We start from the raw sequence: 17,987 nt of genomic DNA, 5'->3' as shown, positions 1-17,987 counted from the left end.
CCTGTTCAATTTCTCATTAATGCAATTATCTAATCAACCAATCACATGGCAGTTGCTTCAATGCATTTAGGGGTGTGGTCCTGGTCAAGACAATCTCCTGAACTCCAAACTGAATGTCAGAATGGGAAAGAAAGGTGATTTAAGCAATTTTGAGCGTGGCATGGTTGTTGGTGCCAGACAGGCTGGTCTGAGTATTTCACAATCTGCTCAGTTACTGGGATTTTCACGCACAACCATTTCTAGGATCTACAAAGAATGGTGTGAAAAGGGAAAAACATCCAGTATGCGGTAGTCCTGTGGGCGACAATGGCTTGTTGATGCTAGATGTCAGAGGAGAATGGGCCGACTGATTCAAGCTGATAGAAGAGCAACTTTGACTGAAATAACCACTCGTTACAACCGAGGTATGCAGCAAAGCATTTGTGAAGCCACAACATGCACAACCTTGAGGCGGATGGGCTACAACAGCAGAAGACCCCGCCGGGTAGCACTCATCTCCACTACAAATAGGCAAAAGAGGCTACAATTTGCACGAGCTCACCAAAATTGGACAGTTGAAGACTGGAAGAATGTTGCCTGGTCTGATGAGTCTCGATTTCTGTTGAGACATTCAGATGGTAGAGTCAGAATTTGGCATAAACAGAATGAGAACATGCATCCATCATGCCTTGTTACCACTGTGTAGGCTGGTGGTGGTGGTGTAATGGTGTGGGGGATGTTTTCTTGGCACACTTTAGGCCCCTTAGTGCCAATTGGGCATTGTTTAAATGCCACAGCCTACCTGAGCATTGTTTCTGACCATGTCCATCCCTTTATGACCACCATGTACCCATCTTCTGATGGCTACTTCCAGCAGGATAATGCACCATGTCACAAAGCTCGAATCATTTCAAATTGGTTTCTTGAACATGACAATGAGTTCACTGTACTGAAATGGCCCCCACAGTCACCAGATCTCAACCCAATAGAGCATCTTTGGGAATACTTCCAGAAAACATTGTTGGTGAACACAATCCACCGTGCCATTCGCCGTTGCCAGCTAAAACTCTAAAAACTCTTTTTATACCCAATCATGTTGCCAATTGACATAATAAGTTGCAAATTGGTCCTCCAGCTGTTCCTTATCTGTACATTTAACTTTTCCGGCCTCTTATTGCTACCTGTCCCAAATTTTTGGGAATGTGTAGCTCTCATGAAATCCAAAATGAGCCAATACTTGCCATGACATTACAAAATGTCTCACTTTCAACATTCGATATGTTATCTATATTCTATTGTGAATTAAATATACGTTTATGAGATTTTGTAAATTATTCCATTCCTTTTTTACTCACAATTTGTACAGTGTCCCAACTTTTTTGGAATCGGGTTTGTATATGTGTGTTTGTGTAGATAGAGATTTTTTTGCTTCATATTTAAATATCACTATAAATTGAAGTTATTCAACTTCTTGATGAAAACATATGTATGCTATTAGGGGGCAAGCAGACCACAATTGTATAACCAGTAATTCTTACAGTTATGCAATCACTATCCTGTTAAAGCCCAGACCATTTGGCAATGGAAAAATAAAAGGTTACAGTAAATCTGCCAGTGGCGGTCTTCAGGGTTGCTGACAATGTTCGGTTGAATTTCAAGGGTGGAAAAGTGTTATAATACACCTTTGTCAGAAAATTTTAAACAGAAATAAACATGGGAAGAAATAATGTTTAGTGAGACTTCCTGTATCTCATTCACGCCATCCCAGCTGCGTTAATGTGAGCCACATATCACTGGACATTTTCTTTGGTTGGAGGTGTTCAGCGCACGGGCCCCCAGACCTGGATGACCTCACTGCCATGCGGGGGCTGCAGCAGTGCCTGGCACGCCAATGAGTAGATGGTGATCTGTTGTGGCTCAAACAGTGTTTAGGTAGGTTGTTTACAATTCAAGGCTGCTTGAGAAGGTTTGCATCCTAAGACTCTACTTTGTTTGCGGCAGCTCGAACGGACCGACAGAGCCACCGTGGTGGTTTGAAAGAACTGTGGCAGGTCAGAGCTGTGTTCTGGAAAACCTTCGGAGGCCATGGGTGAAGTGTGCATATTGGTGCTCATGAATTTCCTTAATTCTTTCGGCACCAGGGTCTGCTCCTCTTGTAAAACGTTTCGTTTTCTTTCATAATTAATCTAAAAGTTTCCTGGTTTCTCCTTCCTCCCTGCTATCAAAGGTAAAATCAGGAAAACACGGGGTAGTTTATGTTTCCAGGGTGTGTGACTTTGTCTTTTGAACTCTCAGACACTGTAGGCCTGTAATACAACTTAAATACGCTGATAACAACCCAGTTCAATGACTTAATTACTGTATTATTACTGTATTCCCTTCTACTTTTCATCATCTTCTGTGTGGCCGCATCTGAAATGACCCCCTAAGCCCTTCTGAGCACACCGTGGCCCTGGTCAAAGCTAGTGCCCCGTGTAGGAACAAGGGTGTCAGTTGGGGACACGTGCTAAACATCTAGTTCCTCTCCTAAAACCCAGGAGACCTCTGAGATCTGACAGAGGCTATGCCTATTGCTTTAAATTTCATCATTTTAATTAGCTAAATGGAAATAAAAGAGATGCCTAATACAGTCGAAGTGCCACGGGATGTTAAATGCTGTTGGATCATAGCTTCCCCTCTGGTGTTTTTGAGGCGGATGTAGTAGATGCAATCTAAATTTCATCCTATTTCCTATGGGTCCTGGTCAGAAGTAGGGCTAGGGATGAGGTAGCCATTTGGGAAGAAACACACGCTCCGTGTTATTGGAGTTGGTTGGACTGCTACATTTAAAACGAATTTAAAGCACCTGCCATCTTTCTTGTTTCTTGACTTCAGCTGAGGTAGTTAGCATGTGATGGGCGGTGACAATGCTGTATTTATGTTGTACTTTCCCTATATCTAATGTTGGTTTATTGTCAAATTAATTTGCAGACAACTAAAGTTCTCTCTGGGAATTATTCAATTGTTATTTTCTATTCTTGAAGCCTATAGCTTAATTCCTCATACGTAACAAAGCTATAGACCAGTTGTTAGAACATTTTTGCTGAGCGAAACAGAATACGCTTTTCCCAGTTAAGGACTCTAAATATGTCATCCTTTAACCTGCATAGGTTAGGTATTTACCGTTAGAAATAAGGTTGGTTATAGACAATTTATATTAATGTCAATGTGTATGTTTTGCCTTTAAAATGTTTATTGACATTTTCATGCTGCTATATTTACATATTTTATTTTGACTATGCATTGAACTTTTGTCATGTATCAATGTGCCGTTTTTCAAGTGCACAGTGTCAGTGTAAACACGAATTTGTTCTTAGTAGCACGACTGTCTAAACAATAGTAAATAATAACAAAAGAAAATCGACTTTAAACTTTAGAATACCACTTTAGACAGATTTTAAGTACTTTTGTATCCTCATTATCCTTTGCCAAAGCAACAGTTATTCTTCCTAGGGTCCACACAAAACATTACAGTAAGAAAACACAAGAATGTAGTTCTGACTTTGTGTTATAGCTGAGGATAAACTAAAGCAAACACAGTTCATTCACTCTTTTCTTGACCAACAGATTTCCCACAATTCTGAAAAGATGCATTAAGAGCAAAATGCTCAGAAAGTATAGGAAGCTTCTCTTTTTTACCCTGACGTTCGATAATAGTTTAACCACTTATTTTTCTTAATTTTTCCTGACCCTTATACACCAGGCAATTCATTCACAAAAGATTCTCATTTACATTAACGAGGAAGAGATTAGGGTTAAATGCCTTGCTCAGGGACAGAATGACAGATTGTTCACTTCACCCAGGGATTATTTGAACTTCTGTCTGAACAATTTTCTCTTATTAACCTCTTGCTATATACTGGCATGAACAAGCCTCTTTCTGCTACATAAGCATGGAACCAGTGGCCTGGCATGTTCTGCAACCTTCCATGAGCAGCCAGCTGGGTCAGCCCCGCCCATGTCCAGCTTTAGTCCACGGAGGCCTCGCCAGGGAACCGATATAAAGCAGGGAGGGGGAGGAGTCGGAAGAGCAGAGAGGCCATGCAGAGGGAGAAGTACAAGGAGCTGGAGAGAAGGAAGCGACAGCAATGGAGGACAGAGACAGAATGACCCCAGGCCAAACACAGAGAGCCCAGGAGGGAGTAAAGTAGCATGGAGAAGGAGAGAGGAGATCCCAGGAGGGAGTAAAGCAGCATGGGGAAGGAGAGAGGAGATCCCAGGAGGGAGTAAAGCAGCATGGGGAAGGAGAGAGGAGAGCCCAGGAGGGAGTAAAGCAGCATGGGGAAGGAGAGAGGTGAGCCCAGGAGGGAGTAAAGAGGCATGGGGAAGGAGAGAGGTGAGCCCAGGAGGGAGTAAAGCAGCATGGGGAAGGAGAGAGGAGAGCCCAGGAGGGAGTAAAGCGGCTTGGGGAAGGAGAGAGGAGAGGCCGTCACAGGAAACAACACGTCCTCCAGATTACTGCAATTTTTTTCTTGTTTTGGTTACTCCTTTGCCTCTTTCTTTTTTATATTGATTTATATTTCTATTTATTTGTAATGGTCCCTGACAATTTTAAGAAAACTTCTGAATCCCTACCCTTTCAAATAATATCAGAAATGTTCAGTATATGCTGCCGAATTTAGAGTTCAAGAATTTCTCAACTGATCTTTTTTCAGTTCTTTTCAAGATTCTCCCTACACTGCTGTGTCCCTGGCCTCTTACATAGAGAGACCTACATTAAGAATAGGAAGCCAAGGACAAGATGTGCGTAGCAACTTTAATTCAGAGTAAAGATGAGTGATGACAGCTGTCACACAGGAGCCCTAAGAAGGATGCTGCTGACAGTTAGCTGGACAGCATCACAGACCAGTGTTTCAGAGTGATGGATGACACTGACACCTGACGAGGAGGGCATCGCCGCATCGTTCCTCTTCCTGGTCTTCCTCGTTGAATTGAACATTTCTGTACCTGAAGACAGGATAGAACAAGGAAATACTTCAGATAGAGAGTGAAAGAGAGGGAGAATGAGAGAGAGAGAGAGAGGCAGTGGCTGAGCGATAGCAGAGAGGAAGTCAGAGAGGGACAGACAGAGACGAGGGAGAAAGAGAGATAGGTGGATAATTGGCAAATTGCTTAATGAGTATTGTACATCACTAGATTCAACCACAGGCTGATAGTGGTCAGAGCAGATGATATAATCATTCTAAAAATAATGTATGTACGCTGCAAATTTGACACAACTGAGCCCAAAAAGAGATTGCATTTTTTTTTACCGATGCTGTGGTTATTGTGGGCTAAAATCCATTTTTCATATTTTTTGGGTGGAAGTACTTACATTTTTAAGTTGAATTCATGATGACCTTAGAGTAAAAATGTATTTAAAAAAATCGTGCCAGTTTTCAATCCATCAAAATGTATATGGTCTATAACACTGTATTGATCAGAAAGGTTCCCTTCACAAATAGAGCCAAAATGGAGGCCATGCCTCATAGTGTCCACTGTAACCTCTGCTCTGTGGTGTGAAACTGCACCTCTGCTGTCTCCATCCATTTTAATCAGAGCCCTAATAAGCAGCTTCAATCCTGTGGATGTCCATAACTCATGATACCTCATAAATGCCATCATTATGAGTTCCCTCTGTTCAATACAGCTTAATGACCCTCTTCTAAAGACACCATACATTACAATTATAGCCTAAAAAAGTTGGCACCAAACTATCGTTGGGAGAGCTCTTTATTTTTTTAGTCTGTAGTTTGAGATTAGATTTTTTTAGTCTGTAGTATGTAGGAATAACCTGAAGAGGACGTCTTGATACGAATTGGGTGGGACCTCCAACTTTGACATGACACTGACTGGGTCTTCGGGAAGGATCATCACATGAAGTTGAAAGTCAGTCAGTTGACAGTTAAAATGGCGGATGCCTTCAATGCTTTAATCCTGCTAGTCTGTGTTCGTCCAATTAAGTCCTCTGTGTTATCCCAGTTATGACCGGAACCTCAATTTCCCTGAGAATTGATAGGGTGGCAACTATGTTTTGGTTTGGAATCTCACTTTCTGTACCGTCTCTTTTTTAAACCCCAAGAGATAGGAAGATTGACCCAACTGAAGCAAAAATATGTTCACCCAAAAATAACTGGGCAGACTGCCAAGCGAGGAGCTTTTGTACCGAGGGTAACAAGAATATCAAATTAAGTAAAGGAAAAAAGAACGGCTATTTTGATAGCTCAGTCTTACTTGCAGGGGCCCTTGTTGTGTCGTACCTTTTCCGTTCCTTAAGTGTACCAAGGTCATGGCCCAGTTACTAACTGAACCCCCAGCCCTAAACACCAGTATGTGCTTGTCAAGGTCTGAGAGGGTTTTCTGCAGGTGTGAGAAATCTGGGAATAACTTTACCTTGCCCTCTCACGGGTTATGGTTAAGATTCACTACAGTACATAAACCTATTCAAGTTGTCTGAGATCTCCAGACCTCCTGCTCATCTTGTGTCATCTTGTGTCATCTTGTGCCTCATTCAGCCACCGAGACCATCGGTCAAGTGGTTCTGACGAAACTCAGAGGGTGCTGACAGAATCAACTTTGGGCTTGTAAGATTATATTTTAGTTCACTTTATAATTATTTCTTTTTATAAAAAAGAATGTCTTGCTGCTCCAATAGGCTTCTCACAATGTCAAAGCCTGTTTTGCACAGTAGGCCAATTGGCGCTAATGAACTTCCATTAATCACACACTCAACACACATAACCTTAATCATTTTCTGAACCCATATATGCCACTGTATAAAGCGGGAACAACACCTCAAAGTGGTAAACCTCATGAAGAGAAATATTGTTTCGCCTTCTTGTCCTCGTGCTGGTGAACAGAATCCACAGCAGCCATTGAGAGTTGGATTATGGGTAATGATATGCAAAGCAGGAGAAATTTCAACCAACCTTTTTTTGGCAATATTATAATCTCACTTTGGACAAAAATCATCTTATCAGCGTCCCAGAAAATCTTCTGAACATTCAGCAAAATAAATACATGCATTTATTGAAAAAAAATGTTTGGTCTGGTTTCATTGAACTTCCTGTACCTCCCTCAAACCCTTTATACACTTCCCCATTTCCTTCCTTCACTCCAGCAGAGAGAAATCCACCAGGAAGTATGTGATCATTCCCAGACAGTCTTTTGCTCCTCTAGGAGGATCTGGGCAGAGGGATCCTGTCCTTCCCCCCTGCTGCCCTCGCTCTTGCAGGCGTGGCCTGACTGGGACCTGGGGGTCAGGGGGCCCGGATATCCCCCCATCCGCGGATTGAGGTTGTCCCAGGCCCTCCCAGCCCGCAGTCCGACCCTACAGAACACACACGAGACCATACTGAGAGAAAAAGCAACATAACACCCAGGGGCCAGAAGAGGGTGCCAGAGAGGAGGGTGCACTCCAGTTACGCGATTGTCCATCAGAACCTCCTTCCAGCTAAATGTCCCGCTATGCAAAACAAATAATCGCCTATTGAATCAGAGAGCGAATCCCCCTCCCCAAATGAACCCCTGCACATTTGGACCTGGTTTAGGTTCGGATTGCGAATGGTGGTGATCTGTCTGAGAAAGAGTGAGGTCTTATTTATTTATTTTTACTTTTATGCAGCTTGGCAATTTCATTGCTATTATCATGTGCCAGGAGTGCACCTTTAAATAGAGCCAAAACAGCCAAAACTGTCTGGTAGCATGGGGATAGGCTCCTAGTAATGACCAGAATGAAATCAATGGAAGAGTATCCAGCACCTCGAACACATGGTTTGGATGTGTCTGATGTGATTCCATCGGCTCCATCCCCACCATAATAATGAGCCGCCCTCCCCTCACCAGCCTCCTCTGGACTCAGGCCTAGATAAAGGAGACAAATCAGACATGAGCTTGACGAGCTGCGCTGGCACCTCCAACAGCAGGAGACGGAGGGCCCCGGCTGCCCTGGAGGAGAAACACCAAGGGAAGGGTGAGGAGGAACACTGTAATTAAAGGTGTTATCCGCTCACATGATGATCCATCCAAAATCTCCTTCCAGCCGAGATGACCCACAATGCAAAAAAAAACAATCATTGGTTTAAAAGACAAAATAAGAATCTGATTCCAGCCTTTAAAAACTTGAGCAGCATCCACCTTCCCTAAATAACCTACGCACACCTAAACCTTATTTAGATAGGGATTGAGATTGGTGAGTTTACTTTTTAAAAAACATTCTGTTCTTGGGAATGCTTGGCCTTTTGGATGGAGTGACCACATTTTTTCTGTTAATTTATATTTCCATCCAGGATTTCTTGAAAACATTTTTAAATGTATTGAACATTCAAAAACTTTGAAGATGTTAATAATGTATTTAATGTTCACAAGACTTTGAAGATGTTTAAATGTATTGAACACTCACAAGAGTTTGAAGACATTTAAATGTATTGAATGTTCACAAGACTTTGAAGACATTTAAATGTATTGAATGACTTTGCTACCCTGACCAATAGTTTACTGCCTTGGATTTTATATATTGTTGATACATTGCTGGCAGTGGTCTCTCGTCACAGCTGATTTGGCTCTCGGTGCCAAAACTAACCGCCTGCTGAAACTCAGTGTGGTTTCTATGTTCACTCCAATATTACAACACATTTAGAATAGGCACTCGGTCTTCAGATCAATCGTAATAAGTGTCTTAATAATTTAAATCAGAACCGCGTATGATAAAAGGGAAACTACAAAGCCAAGGTTTAAAATTATAATGGTGTATGATTAGCACTTTGAAAAATAATGATGACAACAGGATAATGCATGGTAATAAGCTGCACTGCATACATTTGCACATAGTGCACATTCCCTAACGAGGCATTGAAATAAATTGAATAATATTAGATGCAACATTACTGTAATGATTTCCTGTGGGAAGTAAAAACACACCACTTTTTTAGGCTTTAAACAGGTATAACCGTGTTTCAGGACTCACTACCATAGAAATTCAAATGAATAGAACAGGCTAGAAAAACCTTTAACCTTGGGATTTTGACTGGAAAATTCAAAAACAGAAAACACGCACACACACACACACACAAAATGGCTTCTTGATAATGTGATGCAATAATTTTCATGGTAGTATAGAATGTTCATTCAAATGCGTTAAAGTTTGCGCAGAAAATCGCAGAAAATCCGCAGAAAATCACAGCACCGATGTATGGGTACACACAGATAATAGAACACTACTTTATATCTGCTTGTACATGTCCTGCTTTTACTTCCTGCTTTGGCCCTATCGGTACACTTGGTAATGGCTGCCAGTTCACTCACTATGCCATCACATGACAAGTGTCATCCTCTTAGAGTTGAACTAATGTGGTTTCATTCAGAGGGCGCAATGTACTCCTCCCTGCTTAGAGATAATTTACACTTACAAGATTGTTTCCACTGGTTTTCACAATCGTATGAGAATATTCCAATGAAAGTAGGGCCACGCTTATCAAGGGCAGTGTTGCCAGATGGTGAGGTTTCCTGCTCAACCGGTTATTTTAGTGAGTGTGCAGACAGAAATGGGCCTCGGCGGGTTGATTTATGCATACAGTTGTTTTTTCTGGAGGCTTTTCAGTATACCGTCAATGAAATCTGGCAACCCTGATCACGGCTAAACCCCCGCCACCACCACCGCTGCCAGATTGTTAGCCACCACAACAACATTGTTAGAAGGGGTACACTACTCCAGACCAGCGTTGGACTGTCTGACCGGTCTATCTAGAGAACGTTCACAGCAGGACCTCTTAGCTGTGAAACCTCAGGGCTGTAAAGAGGCATTAGACTGTCGGTTCGTGTTCTGTATTCATGTTTGATTGTTTTATAGTGATCGTAAAATCCCTGCTCTCGATGAGTCAGACACAAGGAGCTACGGTAGAAGAGCCCCATGTGTTATGTAATTCACTGTGCCTCATCGATATACCCAATTCATCCGTTACAGGGTTCATTTGTGTATCTATGAAGTAACCCCCTCACTTATCCAATCACAGCTTAGCGGTTAACAAATCTCTCCATTAAACATACTATCTGCTTCCAATTAAAGGGAGGTGGTTGGTCACCATTTTTGCACGCATACTTGTCTGGGAGGGTAAGCAGCTGCAGAGGGTCTAAACATGGTGAAAGTACAGACAGTGTTGTGTGGAACACGCTCTATCCTGACGGACTTGGTTGCCCTAACAAAAAATGGTGTGTTACTGTCTGTGACTGGTGGCAATATTTGTTAATCTCAAGTCTGCTTTTTCGGTACACTGTCAGTGATTGGTTGTTTAAGTAATGCCCCAACTGACAAGTGCAATATACAGATGGATAAAAAAAAACGACATAAATGAGTGGAGCAACATAATGACCTGAAACACATAATGACCCGAAACACATAATGACCCGAAACACATAATGACCCGATACACATAATGACCCGATACACATAATGACCCGAAACACATAATGACCCGATACACATAATGACCCGAAACACATAATGACCCGAAACACATAATGACCCGATACACATAATGACCCGAAACACATAATGACCCGATACACATAATGACCCGATACACATAATGACCCGATACACATAATGACCCGAAACACATAATGACCCGATACACATAATGACCCGATACACATAATGACCCGAAACACATAATGACCCGAAACACATAATGACCCGAAACACATAATGACCCGATACACATAATGACCCGATACACATAATGACCCGATACACATAATGACCCAATACACATAATGACCCGATACACATAATGACCTGAAACACATAATGACCTGAAAATGGCTGTGCAGCAATCTATCCCGTCCAACCTGACAGTGCTTGAGAGGATCTGAAGAGAAGAATAGGATTAAGTACCCAAACACAACTGCTCCCATAGAGTAATGTTGTACCCAAAGGCCATAATCACTGTCAAATGTTCTTCAACAAAGTACTGCGTGAAGGGATCTGAATATGCATACGAAATGAGCTAAACCGTTTTGTTCTTTGTTAATATGGGGTATTGTGCGTGGACTAATGAGGAAAAGATCTATTTAAACCATTTTAGAATGAGGCAATTTTTTCTGGTCAGTCCTGGGCTTTTAGACAGTCCTAAATAAACCTCTGAAGGGAGGACTCCACAACCAAGCCCACAGTTTCAACACAGTTTTTATCCATAAAGGGTTCATTTACACCAGGCCAGGGTTACTCAACACCCACATGAAACAAACACACAAGCGTGCTATATGTTACACACACGCACACTCGCACACACACCTGAAGTATTTGTTTTTTAAGATAGAGGGGAGCAGCTTTGGAAGTGGCATTGTTGCAAATTGCATTTTACAAACCAATGCATTTTCAAAAATCTCATCATAAATTAATTTCTGTGTTACAATTAGGCACCTTTAAATAGTTTTCCATGAAATTATATGTATAAAATAATATTTAAGCGAGAATGTTGCTAAAATTGTCTTGGGGTGGGGGTGGGGGGGACAAACACAAACAAGAGGTGTATTAACCACAAAATGAATCAATTCACCAACCTGGGCACTGCCACTTCATTAAAAGAGCATCATGGTAACTTTATTTTTAAATCATAAATGTATGTTAATTACATCACTGTGTGTTTATTTAAAGACAATACCTCTAAAATCTGATATTAATTAATTCCCTTGAGCCTCCTTTGGCCCTTGAAATTCACAGTCTGGTGGAGGGGACCGTTGGAAACAGATGAGAAGATATTTTCATACATATAAAATGGTCTAGAGCCCACTAATTTGACCATTTGTCGGTATCTTTCAGATCTCTTTAGTATTTTCATCAAGTGGGCCAACATTTTCAACCTGTACATGTTGAAATTACAGGCTTTTTCGCTAATAATTTATTTTCAATATTCCATGCGAAAAAAAGCATTCTTCTTGTTTTGGCTGCATATCCTGCAGCAAGTTCCCTATTGTCTTTCCTTTGACTCAAATTCACCTTTATGTTACTCCAAATCTGTTGTTCCATTTTCCTTCTTTTTCCTTGCAGTCAAACTCTTGTTTCTGTGGCTCCAAATTTGCTAGTTTCATATTTTACAGAGCACCCTTTAAACATTCCTTCACTGGGAGGTTTTGCTCCAACAAAGCAGAATCAATACACTGTACAGATATCAAATTGATGTCGAGAGTCTTTGCAATAATGATCAGATTTGCCTTTTTTAATTAATCAAGCATCACGCAAGTCTGTTTCTTGTCTTTTTGGTTTGTCTTTACTTTTAAGCTTGTGTACATTTCTAAGCAACATGTAATTAATTTCATCAGTCTTTTACTATATTGTAAGTGTTAAGTTAGTGTTAAAAAAACAATCAAATATTTGGCCATGTTAAGATTTCAGTGTTAGTGACTAAACTGACTATCAACTCAAGCACAGCAATAACCCTGGACGAGACCCTATTTTGTTGCCTTCCTTACAAAAAGCATCAGTAAAGAGTATGTCGATGTTATTGTTGAATATGAAAGAACAACATTCTGGAAATTACAGAACCAGTAGACCAGTAGATGTACACAGGAAAGGGGATGTTGAACTTGACAAACTCATCTAGCACAAAGTACAGTAACTATAGTATACTAAATCTCTCTCCTCTGTTCACATCCTCCTTGATATATCCACTCTCTTTGACACTGTGAACCATAGCAACCTACTGTCCACCCTCTCTGATTTGGCCATTTCAGCCTCTGGATTGCTTCCTACCTGGAAGATCGCCCCTTAACAGGTGACAATTGGTGTCTGCCATGCAGCCTCTTACTACTGGTGTTCCCCAAGGCTCAATTCTTGGCCCTCTCCTCTTCTCTCAATACACCAAATCTCTGGGCTCTGTCAATTCCTAAAATGGTCCTTCCTATTACTGCTATGCAGATGACACTGAGCTTTTTTTCTTCTTCCTCCCTTCTCACACCCAAGTGACAATATGCATCTCTGCGTGCCTGGCCCGACATCTCTGCTTAAATGTCAGCCCATCACCTCAAGCATAACCTTGACAAGACTGAGCTACTTTTCTGTCATGGGAAGGACTGTTCGCTCCAGGATATGTCCATCATGGTTGACAACCGATCAGTGTCCGCTTCGAATCTTGGCATGACCCTTGACGACGCCCTTGATGACTTGTTTTCTGTTTACATAAAGGCGGTGACCTGCCTTTTCAGGTCTGTGCTTCTGCAACATTTGTAAAGTACAAACTTACCTCACTCAGGAAGCAGAACAGGTACTTGTCCAGACGTAATCTCGCCTCTGGATTATTGCAACTCACTCTTGGTGCGGCTTCTGGTGTGTGCAACCAAATCTCTTCAACCTTTCAAAATGCAAAGACCTGCCTGGTGTTTACCCCTTCTCAAGTTCTCCCAAGTAACCCCTCATCTTCGCAATCCACTTCAGGGCTATGCTTTTGCTTACAGAGCAACAGGAGGAGGTTTTCCTCCCAACCTTCAGGCAATGATCAAACGCTACATCCCTCTTCGTTCACCTACCTCTGGGCTCTTGTCTATTCCACCCCTTGTTCCCGATCCATGCAGTCAAAACTCTTCTCTGTCCTGACACCTCAATTGTAGAACCAGCTTCCCTTGGAGGCAGGTCTTGGGTAAAATATCACCCGGGAATCTGAAGTGGAATGGCCTGGGGCAGGAGGGATTGTTATAATAAGAATATATTTGTGAAGTCAAAAGATGTATTGTTAATTACTATAATTGTTAAATAAATGAACAACACTTTAACAATTACATCGTTTGACTTCACAAATATATTTGTATAACAATAATCTGCTCGCCTGAGGGAAATGGTTGAAATTGTCCTCATTGCAAGTTAATGCGACAAAACATGTTTGCTACGTATCACTGTAATTGTCTCCATTTCTGATAATGGGATTGTGAAGTAAGTTGATCATCTGGTGGACCCTTCTGCATTCATTCCAACTGTCTGCATCTCTACTCTTTAATCTGGTGTTGTTCTCTTTATATCATACCCTTCCTGCATCCTCTACTTCTTTTGGTTGACTATCCTATTATCTAATTTAAACTTATTCTAACAGAAAAAATATTGTATATATTTAAGAATATTAATAATCTACTACATTTCCAGAAATTCCAATTATCATTAAAAAAGAAACACTGTCAGCAGCATTCTTAATATGCCGTCGAAACATCTCCGTTATGGTGCGACACTTGGCTGCATTCGCTTCAAGAGAACGTTTTCGTTTTTCTCTTGCATTCTCTGCACTACCTTTCCGCTTCCTCTCCATTTTAACAAGTGTATGTTTTACTTTGCTTAAGATATTCACCAATGCTGTTCTGCAAAAATGTTGGACAAATTCAGTTATGCAGGGGTCACTCCTCCTCCCCCTTCAGTATTGAAATATTGGGTCAATACACCGGGAAATGTCCGAACCTCCCGATGGTAAGTCTTCCCCTGCTTTGAGGCTAGGATAGCATAGTCTCTACCTATTTTCAAAACAACACCTGAGTTCCACTGCCACCACCTCAGTCGGTTTACAGTACACACACAGACACAGACACACAATCACATCACTCTTACATGACGAGAAATATGAGATTCCTTCCAAGCCAACATATGATTTTGGAAAAATATTCACATTTTATAAAATCTGCTTGGAATATTTTATTTTAGATTACCTAGCTCATACAATTACAATGATTTGGAAAAAAATACAACCACAACAATGCTATGTTTAAAAACTCTACTAAACTTCAAAGTACATGATTTTGTATGTCAGATTTGACTTTTTACATCTTTGTACGACTTTGTACAGGCTCCTGTGACTTGATGTCTTCCAATTACACTTGGTTTATGTTTATCTGGTGTGTTTAGATGCCATGACCAGGTGTAAATTAACACTTTATGGATTAAAACTGTGTTGAATCTGTGGGCTTGGTGGTGGAGTACTCCCTTCAGAGGTTTATTTAGGACAAACAACATGGACCCCAACCCTTAATCCTCCTGGAGACACACCTGTACCGGACTGTATAAAAGCCCAGGACTGACCAGACACAATCACACATGGAGCACCAGTTCCACAGAGCCTCTCCAAAGCATTTGCAGGACCAAGAACCCATCTAGAGCCTCTCCAAAGCATCTCCAGGACCAAGAACCCATCTAGTCTATCCTCTCCTCTGAAGATGGAACAAATTCCCTCTGTCTCCCTCCTACTGCTGCTGGTGGGCCTCTCTCTGGCCAGCCCTGTGATGAAGCAGGTAGATGGACCAGAGATCAGCATGACTAAGACAATTCTCACCATTAACAACAGATCAAGCAAGTTTCTTCTGGAGGGGGACATTGTAACTCCAACAACCAGAAATGCCATGATTTGCTACAGGTAAATATTATTTTACTAGTTCTCATTTCAAAATGTTTAGTTTTTTTCCATTAGCCATGTGGCTTGTTGTTCCAGGACTATGATATGATCATGTTGATTGAAGATTGTCAATATTGATGTTTTTTATTGTCAATTCTAGTGAATTAGATTAAAGTCCTATTATAATTAACCACATAATATGTTTTCATGTGATTATATTAGATATGTCTACATTGTACAAATTACCTGAAGGTTTATTTTTACAGTTCAGGGTGTTTCTGGAGGAAAGGCTCTAATGGAAAGGTTGAAGTTCCCTACATAGTGAGCAGTGAATTCACCTCCAATGAGAGGCATACTATTGAGACTGCTATCAAGAACATCAACTCCAAGACCTGCATTCGCTTCGTGCCTCGTCAGAATCAGGCTGACTACCTCAGCTATGAGCCTAGAGACGGGTGCTGGTCTTCTCTTGGAAGACAAGGAAACCAACAGGTTGTCTCCCTGCAAAGTGGCGGCTGCGTTACTTTCGGCATAATTCAGCACGAGAGTCTCCACGCTCTGGGCTTCCAGCACGAGCAAACCAGGAGCGACCGTGACGATTACGTCGTAATCAACTGGAGTAACATCGACCCTGACAACTCCTTCAACTTTGATAAAACACATACCAACAACCTGAACACTCCCTATGACTACGGCTCTGTCATGCACTATGATAACACAGCCTTCTCCATCAATGGACAGGATACCATCACCCCCATCCCCGACCCCAACGTGCCCATCGGCCAGAGAGTGGGACTGTCCTCCACTGACATCCTGAAGATCAACAGACTCTACAACTGCTAATCGGAAAGACATCAAGTCACAGGAGAAAAGCCTGGAGAAGACGAGATGAAAGAAGTCAAATCTGACAACATATATATTATTTTATTAATGTAATTGCTTTATTGCTTTATATAGGCTAGTGTCTTTAAATATCACAATGCTATATGCCTAGTTGTGTATTTTGCCAAATCAATATAATTGTATGAGGTGGTTCATCTAAAATAAAATACAAATATTGAAATCACAAATGTGATATTTTGTATTATAAATCTTTCTTCCAAACCAAATGTGCATAATACACTAAATTTGGAGAGGTGTTTAGAATAAGTATTCCTGAGTATTACAAAATGTTTGCAATTATTAATAAGCATATTGTAGAAAGCTTCGTAACACCCTTTGTTAAGTTGCTATAACACAGTATAAGCGTTTATAAAAACTATATATGGTAATAGAGCTGAGTGCTGTTCTTTAAGGAAATAACAATAATCACCTATAAGACCATATAGCATTGTATTATAGCCATATTGATTCAAAAACACAAACACAATAGCTAATCCATATATTAAGCCCTATAATACGCTACAGCAATAAATTATAATTAATTTTAAAGCTTTATAAACAACATACATGTTTAAATTTGCTTTGCAGGCAAAAAAAATACAAAACATAAACACATTTTGCTGGGAACATTCTACAACCCTGTTTCCAAAAAAGTTGGGACACTGTCAAATGGAAATAAAAACAGAATGCAAAGATGTGCAAATCATTTAAACCCTATAATCAACAGAAAGTAGTACTAAAACAAAGTTGGAACAGAAAAATTGTTCCTTGAAAAATATATGCCCACTTTATATTTGATGCCAATAAAAAGCTGGGACAGATGCACCAGAAAACTGGAAAAGTAGTGTAATACAAATTGTTGTGTAATATAAATATTTACATGAAAAGAACCTGGTGGAACATCTCATAACTACTGTAATTAGGATAATTGTCAACAGGTCAGTAACATGATTGGGTATAAAAAGAGCATCCCAAAGAGGGTGAGTCTTTCAGACATAAAGATGGGGAGGGGTTCACCACTCTGTGAAAGCCAGGCAAATAGTGAAACAATTTAAGAATAATGTTTCTCAACATAGAATTGCAAAGTCTGGGCCCGAGCTCATTTAAGACAGAGGCAAATAGGAAAACTGTCCTGTGGTTTGACAAATCAAAATGTGGACATTTTGGGACTAAATGGAAAGGGACTATTTGGCTTGTTATCAGTGAACAGTTCAAAAGCCAACATCCTTGATGGTATGGGGGTGCATTAGTGCACATGGCATTGGTGACTTTCTGTGAAGGCACCATTATGTATACATTTTGGCACAATATACACTGCAATCCAGTCGTCTTTTTCTTTTTCAGGGAAGGCCTTGCTTATTTCAGCAAGACAATGCCAAACCACATTCTGCACATATCACAACAGCTCCGTAGTAAGACTGGGTGCCACTGGCCTGCCGGCAGCCATTTGGCGGGTTATGAAACGAAAAATACGACAAAGGAGACCTTTAACTGTTGAGCAGCTAAAATCCTATCACGTAAGAATGGGAAAACAGTTCACTTTCAAAACTACAGTACTGAGTACTATTAAAAGAAGACTTGAAAAGCAGAAATAAATATGACCCTGTGCCAACTTTTTGTGTTGCTGGCATCAAATTCAAAATGAGCATATATTTTTCCAAAAACAATAACATTTCTCTGGTTCAACATATGTTGTCTTTGTACTACTTTCAATTAATTACAGGGATTAAATGATTTGCATATTGCAAT

At 40.7% G+C, this 17,987-nt stretch overlaps 1 protein-coding gene across 1 annotated transcript; it reads left to right on the top strand.

Annotated features, from left to right (window-relative positions):
* The first annotated feature begins 14,398 nt into the window (after window positions 1–14,398).
* Window positions 14,399–16,319, top strand: LOC105021097 (high choriolytic enzyme 1-like). Its single transcript, XM_020052288.3, has 3 exons — window positions 14,399–14,440; window positions 14,945–15,377; window positions 15,623–16,319. Exons 2-3 carry the CDS (start codon window positions 15,181–15,183, stop codon window positions 16,197–16,199), a joined length of 774 nt encoding a protein of 257 aa, XP_019907847.3. The 5' UTR covers window positions 14,399–14,440; window positions 14,945–15,180; the 3' UTR covers window positions 16,200–16,319.
* The last annotated feature ends 1,668 nt before the right edge of the window (window positions 16,320–17,987 follow it).

This window comes from Esox lucius, chromosome 2 (genome assembly GCF_011004845.1).
Source record: "Esox lucius isolate fEsoLuc1 chromosome 2, fEsoLuc1.pri, whole genome shotgun sequence".
NCBI lineage: Eukaryota > Metazoa > Chordata > Actinopteri > Esociformes > Esocidae > Esox > Esox lucius.
Note: the sequence above shows the minus strand (reverse complement) of the source record. Positions and strands in the feature narration are given on the sequence as shown.